The sequence below is a fragment of the Diospyros lotus genome, chromosome 8, assembly GCF_014633365.1.
Source record: "Diospyros lotus cultivar Yz01 chromosome 8, ASM1463336v1, whole genome shotgun sequence".
Classification (NCBI taxonomy): Eukaryota; Viridiplantae; Streptophyta; class Magnoliopsida; order Ericales; family Ebenaceae; genus Diospyros; species Diospyros lotus.
The window spans coordinates 2,252,093-2,269,770 of record NC_068345.1 but is presented as its reverse complement, the minus strand read 5'-3'; the positions used below and the strand labels follow the sequence as shown (position 1 = coordinate 2,269,770).

Genomic DNA, 17,678 nt, shown 5'->3' with positions numbered 1-17,678 from the left:
AATATTATTTTTTCAAATTTCAATTCAAACGAAAAATCAACATGGATCGATCGTTAAGTAATTTGATTCTTGTTTTATTGAAAGATACTATCTAATCTTTAATTTGGCACGAGACTCATTCAAGATTAAAAATCGACTTGACCATGAGATGTTATTAAGTTGAATATTATATTTTGAAAATGTTAAACTTATTAAATTGGATATAATATTTTATTAAAATAATATTAAAAGTCATAACTAATGACACATGTGTCGTATTCTCATTGAAAGACGTGTTAAATAAAGAAAATAATGGTACATGATCTCTTTAATCTCATACAATAAGAAGATGTTACATAATTAATAACATTTTAATCAGTCAATACTCTTATCATTATTTATTTTGTTATTATTTTATTCTATGAAGTTTGATATTAAATTAAATGTTGAATTTAGTGGTTGTTTAATTTGTTTTACGACATTAAATGTTAAATAACTTAATTTATAATATTACATTATGTTAATTAAAAAACATCAAAACAAATTCACCAACTAAGTAATCTTGATTTTTAAATCTTAAAATTAAAAAATATTAACCAAAGCATAACTAAAATGCTCAAGGCACAATTTCACACCATGACAACTAGGAAGCCATATGTTTTCATATTATTAACATTTAAATAATAAAAATAAAAATCATTGAAATAACTTATAGGTGCTATTTGTCAAAAAGATTAATAATGATGGTTTGGAGTCGATCACCATGAAATTTGCCCTAAACTAAGTGCATTCGGTAGTTGTTCTCAATCCCGACCACCTCAAAAGCTTGCTCTACCTTTAAATATGGGCCTTGGTCCTCTAATATATCATTAGGCATTCAAATCAATCTTAGTGTCAGAGGCAAAGTCAATTAATTAGTAGTAATAATATGAAATTAATGGCATACTTAATTATATATGAGCATATTATTAGATAGAGGGAGGTCATGATTTGTTATGATTCGGGGAGAGTAAAAGTTTGGCTTATTTGAACTAACTGAATTGAATCGACAGAACTTATTGATTTGGTTTGGTTCAATTAATTTTTATCAAAAGTTTGGTTTTTTATTTTTTGTTATGTGTATTGATTGGAATAATCAAATCGACCAAATTTTAAAACGATGTTTTGATATTTATAGAACGATATCGTTTTCTTTGATTATTTGTGTTTTTTTATCAATTTTATTTTTTTATTTTTTTGTATTTATTATGTTTAATTGGTTCAATTTAATTTATATGGTTTGAATTTATTTTTTTTATTATCGATTAGTTCGATTTTTTGAATTAATCAGCTGGTTCGATTCAATTTTTCTCATCGATATGGTTTAATCGATTAATAAATTTTGATCAATTCAATAAAAAAACTAATCATTTTTATACCTCTACTCATATACTAAACATGGATTTAAATTGGATAAAACTATTTTGAGACACATCACCTTTGAATAAATTAAAAAATGGGGTATTTTCATAATTTTTTTTTTCAAAACTAAAATTTCCCAACAATTAATTTATATATCATTAATATGCAGAATATTTGTACCAGTATTATTTTCTAAAATTATTAAATTAATTTGTATGGGTACATGGAAAGAATACAGAAGAATTGAGAAAAAAATAAGAGCAAGCTGCCATTGGAGAATCAGCATCTAATCTCAGTGGGGCCCACGTATCTCAGACACATGCCAAAATATCTTTTCCCCATTCCAATACTTTTCTTTTGTTTCTCTCTTTACTAGCAAAAATTTCATCAATTAAATAATAAAATAATATATTTTATAAAAAATAAAATTTAATAATTTCATTAAATGATATAAATTTAGCCTATTTTTTATGACCATAATCTATCTATCATTATTCTAATTATCCTTTTTGGCCAAATTTATATGTCTTATTGTCCATTTTTATTATAAATTTCTTTTATATACGTTATTTTTTTATTAAAAAAGGTTACCTTTAGTTTTGTAAAAAAATTTATCAATTAATATATTAATTGATTTTCTTATAATTTTAAGCCTTAGTTGAAACTATATATTTTTCTTTTTCATCTCATTATATTATAAATTATATCAAAAGTATATTTACTTGAAAAGTTAAAATTAAATAAAATCTAAATAATGGTTTAGTCAACGATGTTAGTGGGAATCAATTATATGAAAAGTGTACTCATTTAAGAAGTCAAAATTAAATAGAATTTAGATAATGGCTTAGTGAACGATGTTATTGGGAATCAGAACTTCAGCCATCATACATTAAATTTTTACACACACGAGATTTTGTCGTTTAAGATAATATCTGATAATTAAATTAGTACTCAAAATTTAAATAACGAACAAAATAAAAGAATAATAAGCTTATTAAACAATAAATCCTTATTTGATTATAGAGAATTCAAGACTTATATAATTTGTTCTAAAATAGTTCGAGCCTAATTTCAAGTTGAATATTTTTCTGCAATATCAACCTATGAATATAGTCTTGAACAATACATATTTTATATTTCTTGAATATTTTAGAGCTCATAGCCCACCAATTAAATAAAAAAATATATATTATAACACGTTACAATTTGTCAAGAAATAACATATGTCACACTGAGATTAGCTTACTTGTCATTTTGATATTTGACAAATTTAATTAGCTCTTGTTGATAACTTTGCCTATTCAACTAATGGCGTAGAAATTTCAAGTAGAGAAGGGGTACCACTGCAATGACTTTCAGTTGAAAGGCATTAAGTAGCATAGATTACAATACAAGGGGTGAAAGAGTAATTAATGGAGAAATATGTCTACATTAACTGCAGTCAAACACGTATACTTAGACTGAGTGGCCAATTTCCAAAGGCCGGATGAAACTTAGAAAAGGCCAACAATGGCATTAATTATCATATATCTAAAGGAAGAAAATACTTACTAGATTAATTAATTTATAAATAATTAATAATAAAATATATTTTATTTTGGATAAGATATATTTAAATAATTTTATTATTTGATGTATTTTGAATCAATAAATTTATTTGAACGTTAAAAATAAAATATAATAAACATATTTTATTTAAAAATAAATATTTTTTAATTTTATTCATGTAAAAATAACTTTGTAAATTATCTTACCATTGCTGGAATTTTGAGATAAATAACCATATTGAATTACTTTAAATTTTTGTATCAATTTTATCATATTTTTTTGTTAATAATGTATGTGGTTTAATATATTTTATTTTTAAATAAGTTATAATAATTATATATTAGTATTAATTATAAAATATTTTTAATAATAAATATATCATATTTTTAAATTTTTGATAAATTAGAGAAATTATTTTAATATAAATATATATAATTATTATATTTTTTTATATAAAAAATAGTACTCATTAATATTATAAAAATAAAATAGTAATAATATAATGGGTGTAATAAATATGGAAGTTTAAGTTTTTGGCAAATAATTACTGCAGAAGTCATCTCCTACCAGTCCACCTATCTTTTATAGGTCCCTTGCAGTACTATTAAAAGGTATTCAAAACTCTCCGCAGTTAACAGTTTCTCAAATAAATAAATAAACTTTGGAACCCTTCTCTCTCTCTCCCGTCTTCCTCCCCTCTCTCCCCCCCCCCCCCCCCCCCCCCCCCCCCTCGCTCTCTCTCTCTCTCTCTCTCTCTCTCTTTGTGCCTCAGGTCTCAATGGTTAATTGTTTTCATTCACAGCTCCCAGTTATTGCTTCTCTCTTTCTTCATTTACATTCCTTCCTGTCTTCTTTCCCCGCCTCCTTGTGGGCTCCTGGAGACTTCCAGTAATTTGCTGTCTACCCTTTCCAGATCTCTCTCTCTCTCCCTCTTTCTCTCTCCAGGAAGAGAGGAGGAAGTAAAGACGAAGAAGAAGAAGGAGGAGGAGAAGAAGAAAGCATCTGTTTTTCATGTAAGTACAGTTTGATGGGGCTGTGTTCCTGGTCTGATTTTTGTGTTCTTTTGCTGGATCTTTGATAAAAGAGGGGTTTTCTTCTTCCTCCTCGCCCCGTTTCTCGTTGCAGAGATTTTTTACTTTCTCTATTTGTTTGTATGTAGCTTGGATATCTCTATTTTCTTGGCCGTTGTTGTTGCAGCCAAACCCAGATTTCGGTTCATGTTCTAATTGTGTTCGTGTTTTCCATCTATTATTTTCCCTGAAAAGAAAAGCAAAGAAAAGAAATATAATTTTTGAAGGGGAAAGCCGCGAAGGCTCTACACTCATCTTTGTCTCTGTCGAGACACCTCGTTGTCTCCATGGACCACTAAAATTGATAGATATTAATTTCTGGGCCCCTATTTCCCCATTTGATTACTGGATTTCCCCTCTTTTTCACGGATCTGACGCTCCATCTTTCTCTATTCTTGTCTATGAACTTCCCTCTGATCTAAAACGGCCATCTTTATTAGGAAAAAACAAAGAGGGAAAAAGAAAAAGGCCCAGAAAGTTGATCTTTAATTACGCTCTGTATTTTGTGTGTTTTGTTTGTTATTTACTCTTTTCCAGGGAAACTTGATATCAATTCCTTGAAAAGACAAATAGGGTTTGAGTGTGAAAGAATTCTTCTTGTTTGAAAAAGAAAAAAGGCGACTCAAAAAACTGAATAATAATTGTATCGTATTGCTTTGAACTCAAGATTCTGGAAAAAGGTGAACCTTGAGATAAACCCAATTAAAAAATGATCTGATTTTTACTCTTCAACACTTCAAATGAAGCCATAGATGGATGAAGGGGCCGATTTTCGGAGCTGGGATGAGCTAATACCGGACGCTCTTGGGCTAATATTCCGCAATCTATCACTCCAGGAGGTACTCACAGTGGTGCCCAGGGTGTGCAGGTCGTGGCGCAAAGTGGTGATGGGGCCTTATTGCTGGCTAGAGATTGACATTGAGGAATGGAGTAATCGGTCCGAGCCTGAGAACATTGATCGAATGCTTCGTATGCTGATCACGCGAACCTCGGGTTCGCCGCGGAAGCTCTGTGTTTCTGAGCTGCAGAATGATTTCATTTTCTCCTTCATCGCAGAGCAGTAAGTACCACTGCAGTATCCATTTCTTTTCGAAGAATTAATTCCTTTTTCTGTTTAGAAATGGTCCTTATTCCTTGGCTTAGCATATGCAAGTTCGTAGAAATTGTGCAATTTTAAGTTCCAGTTGTGAATCAATGTGGGATGTTAATCTAGTTTTTGAATTAGTTAAGTATTAGTTCGGCTTGATTGAGTTATTAAGGAAAGGCCTTACAGAAGATAAGGCCATACATGGATAGAAATAACTGAGGATCTGGAATTCATTCAGCCGACCTTATATAATGGGATAAGGGCTTGATATCTTGTCGTTTTTATTAGATCGACTTGATGTTGTGTAGTTGATTTTCTGGGTTTTGCTAGTGCCGGTTCCCTTCAGACCTTGCGACTGCCTAGAAGCGATATGAGTGATGCAATCGTGGAACAGGTTGCTGGCAGACTTAGCACCGTCACTTTCCTAGATTTGAGCTACTGTGGTAAGATTGGTGCCCCGGCATTGAAGGCCATAGGAAGTAATTGCAAATTGCTCGCGGGGCTGCGCAGGAACATGCATCCCATAGACATGGACGGCAAGGGCTCACAGGCGGACGAGGCTCGTGCCATCGCTGCCACAATGCCCAATCTCAAGCGCCTTGAAATCGCCTACCTCCTCATTGACACGGACAGCATTGTGGAGATCATCCGCAGCTGCCAGGAGCTGGAGTTTCTGGACTTGAGAGGCTGCTGGGACGTGAAGCTGGACGACAAGTACATAAGCGACAAGTTCCCCAAACTGAAGATCTTGGGGCCTCAGGTCATCGACCACTACGAGACCAATAACTGGGACGTCTGCTCGGACTATACCGATTCCTTCTACGACACCGACAGCTTCGATGCACTGTGGGACGATGACGACGAAAGCCTGGAGCTAAGGTTCTATGAAGGGTTTGACGAGGATCCTAGCTATGGTTGGCCTCCATCTCCTTGATCTTTCTCTCTCTCTCTCTACCCTTTCAAGTTGAGTTGTATTCTCTGTTGCTACTGCCTGTGGCTTTCACTTGGAACTTTTATGTCCTCCATGCATGCATTGCCTGTATATGCTATGAAGGGAACTTTATGGTCTGTTTGGTTTGATTTTCTCATTGTTTTGAACTCTCTCGTGTCTTGTGTCTTCGTCTTCGTCTCTAAAATTTTGAAAACGAAAACAAAAAACGAGATTTACCCTATTTGTGTTCCTTTTTTATTTTTTTTTTAACAATTTGATGGAACCATTCTTGGAATACTAATAAATAAAGAATACTTGATGAAGAGACAGATAGCTTGCCGTGGCGGTTAGGTTGAATCTTAAATGTGGAGGGGCGGAGTCGTGTCTAGTGAGTGAGTGAGTGAGTGTATGTGGGTGGGTGTGTGCCTCTGGCAGTGTGCATCTGAAGGTGAAGGCAAGCTTAAATTTAAAATTTGGCATTGGGGCGTGTTTGGGTGGCAGGAATGTCGTCTATTTGGGGCATGTTTTGGTTTGTTAAGATAGAATTCTATACTATTCGTTCTTTGTTCTCATCCTCCCCCCCATCACATGATCACGTGGTGATTCAAGTGAAATTGTTTAAATTTGAATTCTTTTATGTAACATTGAAAGAGAAATTTGGTATAATAATAATAAAATTATTTTAAAAATTTAAAATTAATTTAGTTATAAATGTTTATAACAGTAATATTTAATATTTATTTATATAATAATAACATATATATGAATGTGTATTAGTATTAATTAATTAATATCATAGATAAGTATAGGTATGGATGGATGGATGGATAATAAATTGCACCCAAGGAAGCCTATGATTGACAAGCTAACCACTTCAAGAGAAGCCCCATGGCCATGGGTTAATTATTCACCGTCCATGGTGGGGACCATAGTCATTAGTCACTGTACAAACAGTGCAACTTACTTTGTCGGCAGAACCCGTGAAAGTGATTGTTTATATTTATATTATTATTATTATTATACAAGTAAATATGAGATTTTAGTGTTGAAAATTTTATTAATAAACTAAAATTTTAAAATATGTTTCTATATTTTATTTTAAAAATCAAAAAAATATTTGAACTCATATCTTTTAAGTTATAATAATATACAATCTCTCGAGAATAACGTAAATGGTCCATCGTATACATTCAAAATTTTAAATTATTGTAAGGTCATGTGTTCGAGGAATTAGGTTTCAAGTTTTGATCTTTAATTCATCTATCTATGCACTCAGAGCAAGGGCGTGATAAGTTATAGATCTTAAAGAGTAAAACAATCCGAGCCAAAAGCTATGTGATAATTGAGACTCCTCCAATTTTTACTTTAAAAAAAAGTTACAAAATACATAATTTTATCATTATACTAAATCAAATATTTATTTAAATTTTGTCTAAAAAACAAAATTGTAATTGTCATCTAACAAATATTTATTATTTTTTAATTTACACGTGTGAGTAGAAAACACTTTTGGAGACGATGAATTGATTGATAACTTCCAATTCGTTGATTATTACATCTTTCCAAGAGATATCACATCAAATGTGAGATATAACAACCACAATATATTTGGTTTAATTAGGTAGGTAGATGGTAACCTAGGACCTCTATTTCTATTTTAAGAAAATTATAACCATATTCTCTTAGATTAAAAAATTAAAATAATTTCCTTTGTATTATTTATCTACTTTTTGCAATCTTTTTTATAAATAAAAAAATACAAAATATATACAAATGTCAGGGAGATCTTTATTAGTACCACCTTACGAATCCATTCAACTTTTCTAAGGATTACGTGGTTTTGATTGTCCAAAATTACCGATTATGCTGAAAACTTAAGATACGCACCATAATTATCAACTTTTCAACCTATTATTTTACTTGAGTGTTGGTATTTATGATGTCAGTCCCTTAACTACTAAGCAGCCTAAACTAGCAAAGTAAACAATAAACACTAAAATATACCGTCAATTTATGAATTTTCTTAAGGATTATGTTAACATATTAGTAATCCAAACTTAACAGTTGGGCTGGCATTCCTAGGATACTGACAAAAATAATCACTTGGGATTGCAATCTTGACTGTTAATCTATTCTCTCGTATTATCAAGAGACTGTTTGGCTTATTGTATTTTTGAGTGACTTTTAAGTCGTGTAAACCTTAAAATTTTAAAAGTTTGGTAATATTTAAATTGATAACATGTTTGAATAAATATATTTTTAAACTATCAGTTAATAGTTATGTATTTGGTTTCAAAGAACTAATAAGTTATGAGAACCTGACAAAAATATGAAAATAAATATGTTATTAAATAATATAAATAAAATTTATAAAAATATTATATATATTTAGCGAAGGGAATCTCATATGGGGGCAACGGCGATGGAGCTGACAAATAATGGACTGGTGTATTAACTTTTAAGGTTAGTAGTGTTTAAGCCGTTAAATATTATCAAATATTTTAAAAAATAAATTATATAACTTATAAACAAAATCAATAATTTATAAGCAGTCAAATTAATAAGCCAAACACCCTATACATAAGTGTATGTACGGGAGCACTATTTTGATAGTTAAGATTGCAAAAGTGATATTAGAGTCAAGGTTTGTGGAAACCGGCACTTGGAGCCAAATCAGTGTATTAGAATTTGTTGGAAAGTTGAAAACAAGAATGGTAATTTCATGTTCATTAAATTTTGAAAAAACATTCAAAAAGCCCCAACTCTTTATTATTTTTTATCCCTCTCCACTTCTATTCTTCACTAGTAAGGCCCCCCCCCCCCCCCCCCCCCCAACCTTTTTGTAGTGCGTCCTATAATTGAGTGGTTCCAACCCAACCAGAATAGACTCAACATTGTAAAGGCCTAGAGCCCTAGACTCAAGGTTGACTCAAGGGGTAGGCTGAGGTATGTCTCTAGGATCCTAATATTTTGAGCCTAATAAATAATTATTTTAATTTTAATTTTTTTTATTAAGGGGTTGAGGTCCCCTAAATTAATGATCTAGGGCCCCCCCAACCTCTTGAGCCGATCCTATCTAGGCCACAATGGTTGGATTGAATTCAACACTTTTTCTTTCTGTCTTTTCCTTTATACCTTTCATTTTCTATGTCACTAGGGTTTGATAATTGAATCTCAACAATGACCATCTTGTAATTTTTAAAAAATGAGATGAGAGGCATTTAGAGAATAAAAAGAAAAATTTAGGGGCAAAATAACCACATCTTTTAATAACAAGGAAGACTTGTGTAAATTTTAAAAATATATTAAAAAATTCTTAAATATATTTTTTAAGAAAAGTATATATTTTTTTTATCTTAATTCTTAAATATATCTACAAATTTGCCTTAATTGATTAGATCACAATTTAATTGACATAATTTTGTTATTTTAATAGTTATATAGTCTTATTAAATAGGACATCTGAAATTATTCTTATTTAAAAAATTTACAATAATAAGGGTTTCTATATATAATATATATATATATATATATGTTTTTAACATTCATCTTATTTAGAAGTATTACTATTATCTATTCATATTATTATACGAGTAAAAAAGATATTTTGATATTATGAAACAATGTTAATAAGGTGAATTTTTAAAATATATATCTTTTAATAAAGATAAACTCAATCATCACGATAGACCTATTATGTTGCTCGACACTGCTTGTAGGGCCTTATAGAACTCATCACCGTTTTCATTTTGTTCGCGCCGGGCAATAGAACAAAATCCTCGTCACGATTTTATCTCATTATTTTTCAAGTATAAAGTATTTAATTTAATCACTTTGCTAACTTTAAATCTTCTTTTGACCAGAGAGATAATTCAAATTTTGAATATATTTTCGTTAAATTTAAGTTCCAATTGAAGAATAAGAGAAAGAAGAAGAATGCGATCGGAAAAATTAAGAAAATATTCAAAGATTCAAGTTCGGTGATTACTAAACTTGGTTGATGGTGCTAGTTTTCTGCATATTTTTTTGTGAAATTGATGTTAGGTTAGTTTTGTATTATTTTGATTTGTGGTTTACTTCCAGGTCGTTTAGATTTTTTGTGGTTGCTCGGGATATGCGCTCTCATAAGCAGTAGATGCTTTACGGTTTTTAATTTTTAATATTTTTTTTTTGCTATTACTTTTTTAACGTAGTCGTCTTGCAAATAAAATTGATGCCAAACGGGGCCTAACGTCAACCACGGTTCCTTCCTTCAATGGGCTGCTACGGTCAACCCACAGTTTCGGGCCATGCCCATTGAATTTACTCAAGTCCGTCCGATTCAGAACTGGATACCAAACACCTACCAAACAACTGCGAAAAATGCAAAAATATTTGTAAGATAATAAATAATTTAGTTGCTACCTAAAAATAAAAAATAAAAAATTAGCCTCTAACTGTGTTCTCTTTATTTTTAAATTTTTAATTTTAATTTTTAAATTTTCTATTTTTGTAGTCTAATTTTAAAAAATTAAAAACACGTTCTATTTGTTATTTTAAAAAATTATTTTTTGAAATAAAAAATTTAAAAATATGTTTTTTTTTAAATTTTAAAAATAATTTTTTAATAATTTTTTATTTAATAAATTTAATTATTTAATAAATTAAAAATATTTAATATTAATATATTATTAAAAATATATATACATTTTAAAGTTAATGAATTTCATAATATTTTTGTCCATTACAATAATAAAATATGAATAGATAAATAAATAAATGTGTTTTAAATTTATAATTTGTTTTAAATAAAAACACTGAAAATAATTTTTTGTTGTTTTAAGTTTTATTTATAATTTTTTTAAAAAGTATATATTTTTAAAAATAATAAAAAGAACGTATTTTTATTATTTTATAAAATTAAAAATTAAAAATAACTTTAAAACAGTAAAGAGAAGAGAGAAGGCAATTTTAATTTTTGATTCACTTTACCTTTTAAATTTATTTTTAAATTTAAAAATTGTAAGGGTGAATTTTAAGAAAAAAAATTAAAGACTAAATTGATCTAAATAAAAAAGTTTTTAAGTGTCAAACAATTTGTTTTTTCAAAATATTTACGTACGGACCCGACCCAACCTGGGTCCGTGTGCATAAAAGCGGCGAATATGCCAAGCAGGACAAGAATGTGCCAGTGAACACGTGGTGAAGAGGAAGAGAAGACAAATCAACGTGTCGGGTGTTGGTGATGGTGCGGGTAGGCGAGGCTGAAGAGTGGCGTGGCTAAGTGGGGCGGGTTAGGTGATGGATCAAGCCAGCCCGCCCCCACCCTCGTCCCCTTTCCAATTAATTAAAAAAAAAAATTCTATATGCGTCCACATTGAAAAACACATTTTTTCTTCCCTATATTCATATTAAAAAATACTTAAAAGAAAAAATTATTCTTACCCATCCCTACCGTCAAGTCACCTATCATCGACGATGACCATAACTTCCATCAACAACTGCAACGAACACGATCGCCATCAACTCCCAATTCATACCTATCGTCACACTCATTTTCTCCTATTTCCTAATGACGGCCGTATTCATCGCGATTGTTGGTGGGAGCTTAGACCACTAACAATGATCGGTGGCTGCAAATAAGATATAATGATGTTCTCTGAGATTGTTCTATTGTTCTAGTGATCAAAGAAAGTGGTGGACGGTTTAGGTTCCTAAATTCAAATCCACTCTTTAGACAATTATCATGGATTAGATTCATATTTACTTTTTACCTGTTAAAATTTATGGAACCGAATGACGAGCACCCTCTCAAAAATGGGCATCATAAGTAAGGTGCAAAGTAAGGTGCAACGATAAATTGTTGCAAGTAAAGGTAGAAGTAATTTTTTTAAAAATATTTTTTTAACATGGACGTAAAGAACAAAGAAGGTATAGGTGGATATAAAATCCCTTACTTAAAATCAGGTCAAGCTCTTTTTGTCAAAGGGCCTTTTTGTCTTTGCGCTCAACAACAAGAACGTCACCCTTTGCCCTATTTGACTATCTTGCTACCGTGAACTTTAAAATAATTATAATAAGTACGTGACAAATTTTCTTTTCCTCTTAGTTAATAGGTTAGGTCTCGATGAGATTGTCCATGTAATCATCAATTATCAATCGTTTGACAATCTCATCACGTTTAGGTGAATAATTTAGGGAAAAATAACAATAAATCATAAAAATTGAAATGAGACTCTACACTTCAATGACTAATAAACACTAATAATAAAAATAAAAGAAAAATTCATCACGATACTATTGTAATTATTTAATTAAAAATTTTATTATTATATAAATATATAAAAATATTATTTAAAGCTTAATATTAATACTCATAAATTAAAATTACCCTTAAAACCTTTATGAAAGACAAAAGGAGCATGAGTGTCAAATTGTACAACTCTAACCCCCATTTGATCGTATTTAGTTGAAACAAATATTTTTTAATTTATATAAAAACAAAAATTATTTCTTTGAAATAAATTTTTTTATGAAAATTAAGTCAAAACATGTTTTAATAGTTTTATCATAAAATTTAATTTTATAAAAAAAAATAATGTGTCAAATAATAAATATAAAATTTAATTATTTAATAAAATTTTTATGCTATCAAATGGGCCTAACTCTAATAATTAAGGTGTGAAAGAAAATTTGGGAAATGAGTAGGTGAGATGCAAGAAATTGAGTTCTTATTGCTTCACGGATTTTTTTAATTTACCAAAGTACCCTTCCCAACTACCACCACCATCCCCACCACCCCCCAGGCCTCAACAGACTCTCTCTCTCTCTCTCTCTCTCTCTCTCTCTCTGTTTCTCACCTACACTAAATTTCGCTATAAATTCTCTTCCATTGCGTCTCATCTTCCTTCAGGCACCTTCCTCCAATCCCTAGCCATTAAGGACAGAGCCAATCTCTCTCTCTCTCTGGAAAACAATGGCTTTGAGGAGCTGTAGTTCTCTTCTTCCCACTAAAGTATTGGTGCAGCCCCTATCTGGTTCCCATACACACGAATCATCTCTCTCCACCAATGCCAAATCCATCAGATCCATCAAACCCATCTCCGCCGTCCACGCGGCTGAGCCCTCCAAGAATCCCATTGTCCCCGACAAGCCGCCCAAGCCCACCACCACCTCCGCCGCCGTTGCCGCGGTTTCCCAGCCGGCGACGAAGCCGGACGCCGCTCCGAAGACGTGGAGCGTCGAGAGCTGGAAGACCAAGAAGGCGCTGCAGCTTCCCGAGTACCCGGATCCGGAAGAGCTCGAGGCGGTGCTCCGGACCCTGGAGGCGTTCCCCCCAATCGTGTTTGCCGGCGAGGCCAGGAGCCTCGAGGAACGCCTCGCCGAGGCTGCCATGGGCAATGCGTTTCTGCTGCAAGGGGGCGATTGCGCCGAGAGCTTCAAGGAGTTCCATGCCAACAACATTCGTGATACCTTCAGGATCCTCCTCCAGATGGGCGCCGTGCTGATGTTCGGTGGGCAAATGCCTGTCATCAAGGTTAATTGGATTTTCCTCTTTCTTTCTTTCTCTTCTTCTCATGGTATAATAAGGGTTCGTCTTGGCGTATTTTCTTTCTGACTTTCTACTATTTGGGTCATTTCTAGGACTCAACAACAATGGGATACTCCATTAAGCATAGTTTTTCACGAAAAAAACTATAAACCCTCGATAACTCAATTGAAGACAACCATTACAAGTCTAGTTAACTTAATTGGTTGGCCGAAATTTGACAATTCAATTACATGGCGGTCAAACACTAGGGCTATAAGTCAAAAGCCCCACTAGGTCCATATGATTTTCTTTTAGTATTTCGCATTGCTAATGAGTTGCTTTAATTTCTTGTAATTCAAATTCAGCATCAAAGACAACTAATTTGGGCTATTGAGTTTAATGGAGGAAGTAGATTAAAAAAAGTACACCGTATGGATTTTAAATGCTGAAAGTTGTAAGCCATGGGAGATTTGGGTGAAAATGGAAAGCATGAGTGGAAATAAGCTAAATTCAGATATTGGTTATGTGGTTATTTAGGTGGGAAGAATGGCGGGCCAGTTTGCAAAGCCTAGGTCGGAGCCGTTTGAGGAGAAGAACGGCGTGAAATTGCCGAGTTACAGGGGGGACAATGTCAATGGAGATGCGTTCGATACCAAATCGAGGACTCCAGATCCACAGAGGATGATAAGAGCCTATTGTCAATCTGCGGCAACTTTGAATCTCTTGAGGGCTTTCGCCACTGGAGGCTATGCTGCAATGCAGAGGGTCACCCAGTGGAATCTCGATTTCACAGAGCACAGCGAACAGGGAGACAGGTTTGATTTTCTTCCTGTTGTTTCTTCCTGTGTTTAGTCTTGCTAATTCTTGTGTGGTGTGATCCATGAGTTTTAAGTGGGGGGGCCAATGATGCCGCTAATTAGGTCCCTAGCAAAGTACAAGGTTGGTGGAGTGCACATGGAGCAGTACGGGGTGTTGTCCAGTCTCTCTGTGTTCCCAGACAATATGGTCTTCAGTCAGTTTCTTACAATTTTTCTTAAAAGAAAATTTAAAACACTGTCAATAAAGTTTGGCTCAGAATCACAAAAAATTACATAGCATCAGATTTTGAGCCATTTTCAGTACAAACATTTTTTGGAAGATATCATTTTTTACGCTCAAAGGTCTTTCCTCTCTTTGTTCTTATGAACATTATTGCTTGAATATTCTGATTTGGAGTAGGTTGGTTGACCCCCAAAATTGTAAATGATCTGGTTGGGGCAGGTTATATCTTATTAGATGTTAATATGGTGATAGGCTTATTTTTTTTTCTCCCCTGACACATCAGGTACTACGAACTAGCTCACCGTGTTGATGAGGCCCTTGGATTCATGGCTGCCGCTGGACTTACATTTGATCATCCTATCATGACAACCACCGAATTTTGGACTTCACACGAGTGCCTTCTCTTACCTTATGAGCAATCACTGACTCGGATGGATTCCACTTCTGGCTTGTACTATGATTGTTCTGCACATTTCCTTTGGGTTGGTGAACGAACTCGGCAGTTGGATGGCGCTCATGTGGAGTTTCTGAGAGGAGTTGCTAATCCCCTTGGAATTAAGGTAAACCTGCAAAATTTTGGTGTTATTTCCACATTTACCTACAGTAGCTGCAAAATTTAATTCACTGATATGTGGAGTACAGTTTGGCTGCTTAATATAATATAAAATGGCTTTCATGCTGCAGGTGAGTGACAAAATGGTTCCAAATGAGCTGGTTAAGCTCATTGAGATTTTGAATCCTCAGAATAAACCAGGGAGAATTACGATTATCACAAGAATGGGAGCAGAGAACATGAGAGTAAAGCTTCCTCATTTAATTAGAGCAGTTCGTCGGGCAGGGCAAATTGTAACATGGGTTAGTGACCCTATGCATGGGAACACCATCAAGGCTCCTTGTGGTCTCAAAACTCGGCCATTCGATGCTATCAGGGTAAAGCCTCCACTGTTTGTTTTGTTTGTTTCTTTTCCTAGTCCTTTCTTTTCTTACAAAATTTATCTTTTAGAAACCATCTGCATTAATGAAAAAGGAAGAAGACTCCTGAAATGGTAAAAGATTTAGGACAACACCAATGAATATATCAATTCACTAATTGCAAATAATAGCAATATCATCTTGTGTCTTGTCCTTCCTAAAATGGTGCATGATTTGTCCAACTGCCTGTTGAAGCTGTGGTTTGAAATAAGATGCTTTCCATCATACCAATTGTGGCCTCTATATCTTATCCACTGTTTCCTCGATCTTGTGAGCTTTCAGTGCACTGGTAATTTTCTACCAACATGGGGGCATGTTTTATACCTCGGTAAATGATTATAGCCCGAGAACACGTCATTCTTCAATTCTGGCTTATGTTAGAGCAGCAAGATCCTTGTCATGTGCATATTAATTGAAGGTGGTCCACTGCTTACCATTTTCCTATTCCATAATCTGGACTACCGAGCCTTGATGCATTTATAAGGTGGGGCAGCTAATTGAATTACCTTGACTTATGAGCATCCGCAGTTCTCAGGAAATATTGCCTTCTTTTCTTAGCAACAGAACTAGATGAAGATTGTAAGTAGGAGGATATGGTAGGTAGGGAAATGACAGGAAGAGTTGGTCCAAAAAGGAGATTCCTTGAAATTTAGTGACCCAGTAAAGCAATTCATTAGTTGGTTGGTGGTTGTGTCTTTATCTGTGAATTAGTTGGCCTCGAGCTTGGTTGGGACCCTCTGTGGTAGGTTGAAGACCTGAAGCTTTGTTTCTCTTCTTATTTTCCTTTCTTTGACCTTCTGCTTTTCACTGAAGGAGAGAGAGAGAGAGAGAGAGAGAGAGAGAGAGTGCAATATCTATACGAGTAAATAGTCTGAAACTAACGTATAATAAGCACACCTTAGAAATTATGTTTATTTCTAACTGAAGAAATGGTCGATCTTTTTTGGTAGATGTTTTTATTATTGATAAGAAGATCAAACATAAAACTTTGTATTTTGTTGGTACAGGCGGAAGTGAGAGCCTTTTTCGATGTACACGAGCAAGAAGGGAGTCATCCGGGGGGAGTTCATCTGGAGATGACGGGCCAAAATGTAACAGAATGCATCGGTGGGTCGAGAACTGTTACATTCGACGATCTGGGTTCACGATACCACACCCACTGCGACCCTAGGCTCAATGCTTCTCAATCGCTGGAGCTTGCGTTCATCATTGCAGAGCGCCTAAGAAAGAGGCGGCTTGGATCACAACGCCCTTCGGCATCTGTTGGGCTATAGAGTACATGGAGTGGCTTCAAGGCCCCTGCATGGTGTTGTTTTGTTGTTTTAATTACCTGGATGGTTGGATGTATTGCAGTGTCATGTTTTTTGGAGGTTCTTCTTCTCCTAGTTTAAATGTTTGTTGTGCCATGTATGTGTATACCTGAAGAAAGTAATGGTTCGAGAAGAGATGAAATAAAAGCAAAATGTCATGGCTACTGGCTGCGTGGTTTCTCTATTCAGGAATGGTGCTTTCTCCAGTTATTAGATGTTAAGCTACAATTATCCCTTCTTATTTATTCATATTCTATCTGTATTTGCATTCTCGGTATATTATTTGTTAGCTTGGACTGTAGGTGTGTCCAAATTCTGGGTCACTTCACTTATAGGTTGCAAATGGTTTTTGCTTTTTTGTCTAGTGTAGGTTCCAAAATCGGTTGTAATTAATATAATAATATTATTTATTAATAATAAATATATAATATATTAAATGTTAAAAATTTAAATATGCATATTTTTTTATAATTTTAAATTAAAAATTAAAATTAAATATTTAAGACTGGATCTGTTCAAATTGGTTCAAAAAGTTTAGAAATTTTGATTTCGAACTTATTCAGACTAAATAGACAATTCTATTGGGACTAGGATAAGGTTAAAGTAATGGTTATTTTTTGTTATTGTTGCAGAAATAATAATTGCAATTGATATAAGGTCCAAATTATATAATAATTTTAATATAATAATTACAGCATCTAATTAAAATTTGAGACGAATAAATTGATCGATATTGAATGTTAATTATATATTTATATTTTTAAATTATTTATAATTTTAGATTAAAGAAAATATCCTCTTAATTGTTTAATATAAAAATAATAAATAC

General features: G+C 33.0%; 2 protein-coding genes across 3 annotated transcripts; both read left to right on the top strand.

Moving 5' to 3' along the window:
• Positions 1 to 3,642: 3,642 nt before the first annotated feature.
• LOC127808493 (F-box protein FBW2) lies at positions 3,643 to 6,183 on the top strand. Of its 2 annotated transcripts, none has more exons than XM_052347060.1 (3): positions 3,643 to 3,941; positions 4,751 to 5,058; positions 5,416 to 6,183. In XM_052347060.1, the coding sequence occupies exons 2-3, from the start codon at positions 4,751 to 4,753 to the stop codon at positions 6,017 to 6,019; spliced, it is 912 nt and encodes a 303-aa protein (XP_052203020.1). In that variant the 5' UTR covers positions 3,643 to 3,941; the 3' UTR covers positions 6,020 to 6,183. The 2 variants fall into 2 exon arrangements, with proteins under 2 accessions (XP_052203020.1, XP_052203019.1); XM_052347059.1 differs by having other exon boundaries at positions 4,745 to 5,058.
• A 6,664-nt stretch (positions 6,184 to 12,847) lies between these two features.
• Positions 12,848 to 17,037, top strand: LOC127808088 (phospho-2-dehydro-3-deoxyheptonate aldolase 1, chloroplastic-like). The gene is made up of 5 exons (XM_052346449.1): positions 12,848 to 13,532; positions 14,064 to 14,341; positions 14,851 to 15,127; positions 15,252 to 15,497; positions 16,547 to 17,037. Exons 1-5 carry the CDS (start codon positions 12,972 to 12,974, stop codon positions 16,811 to 16,813), a joined length of 1,629 nt encoding a protein of 542 aa, XP_052202409.1. The 5' UTR covers positions 12,848 to 12,971; the 3' UTR covers positions 16,814 to 17,037.
• The last annotated feature ends 641 nt before the right edge of the window (positions 17,038 to 17,678 follow it).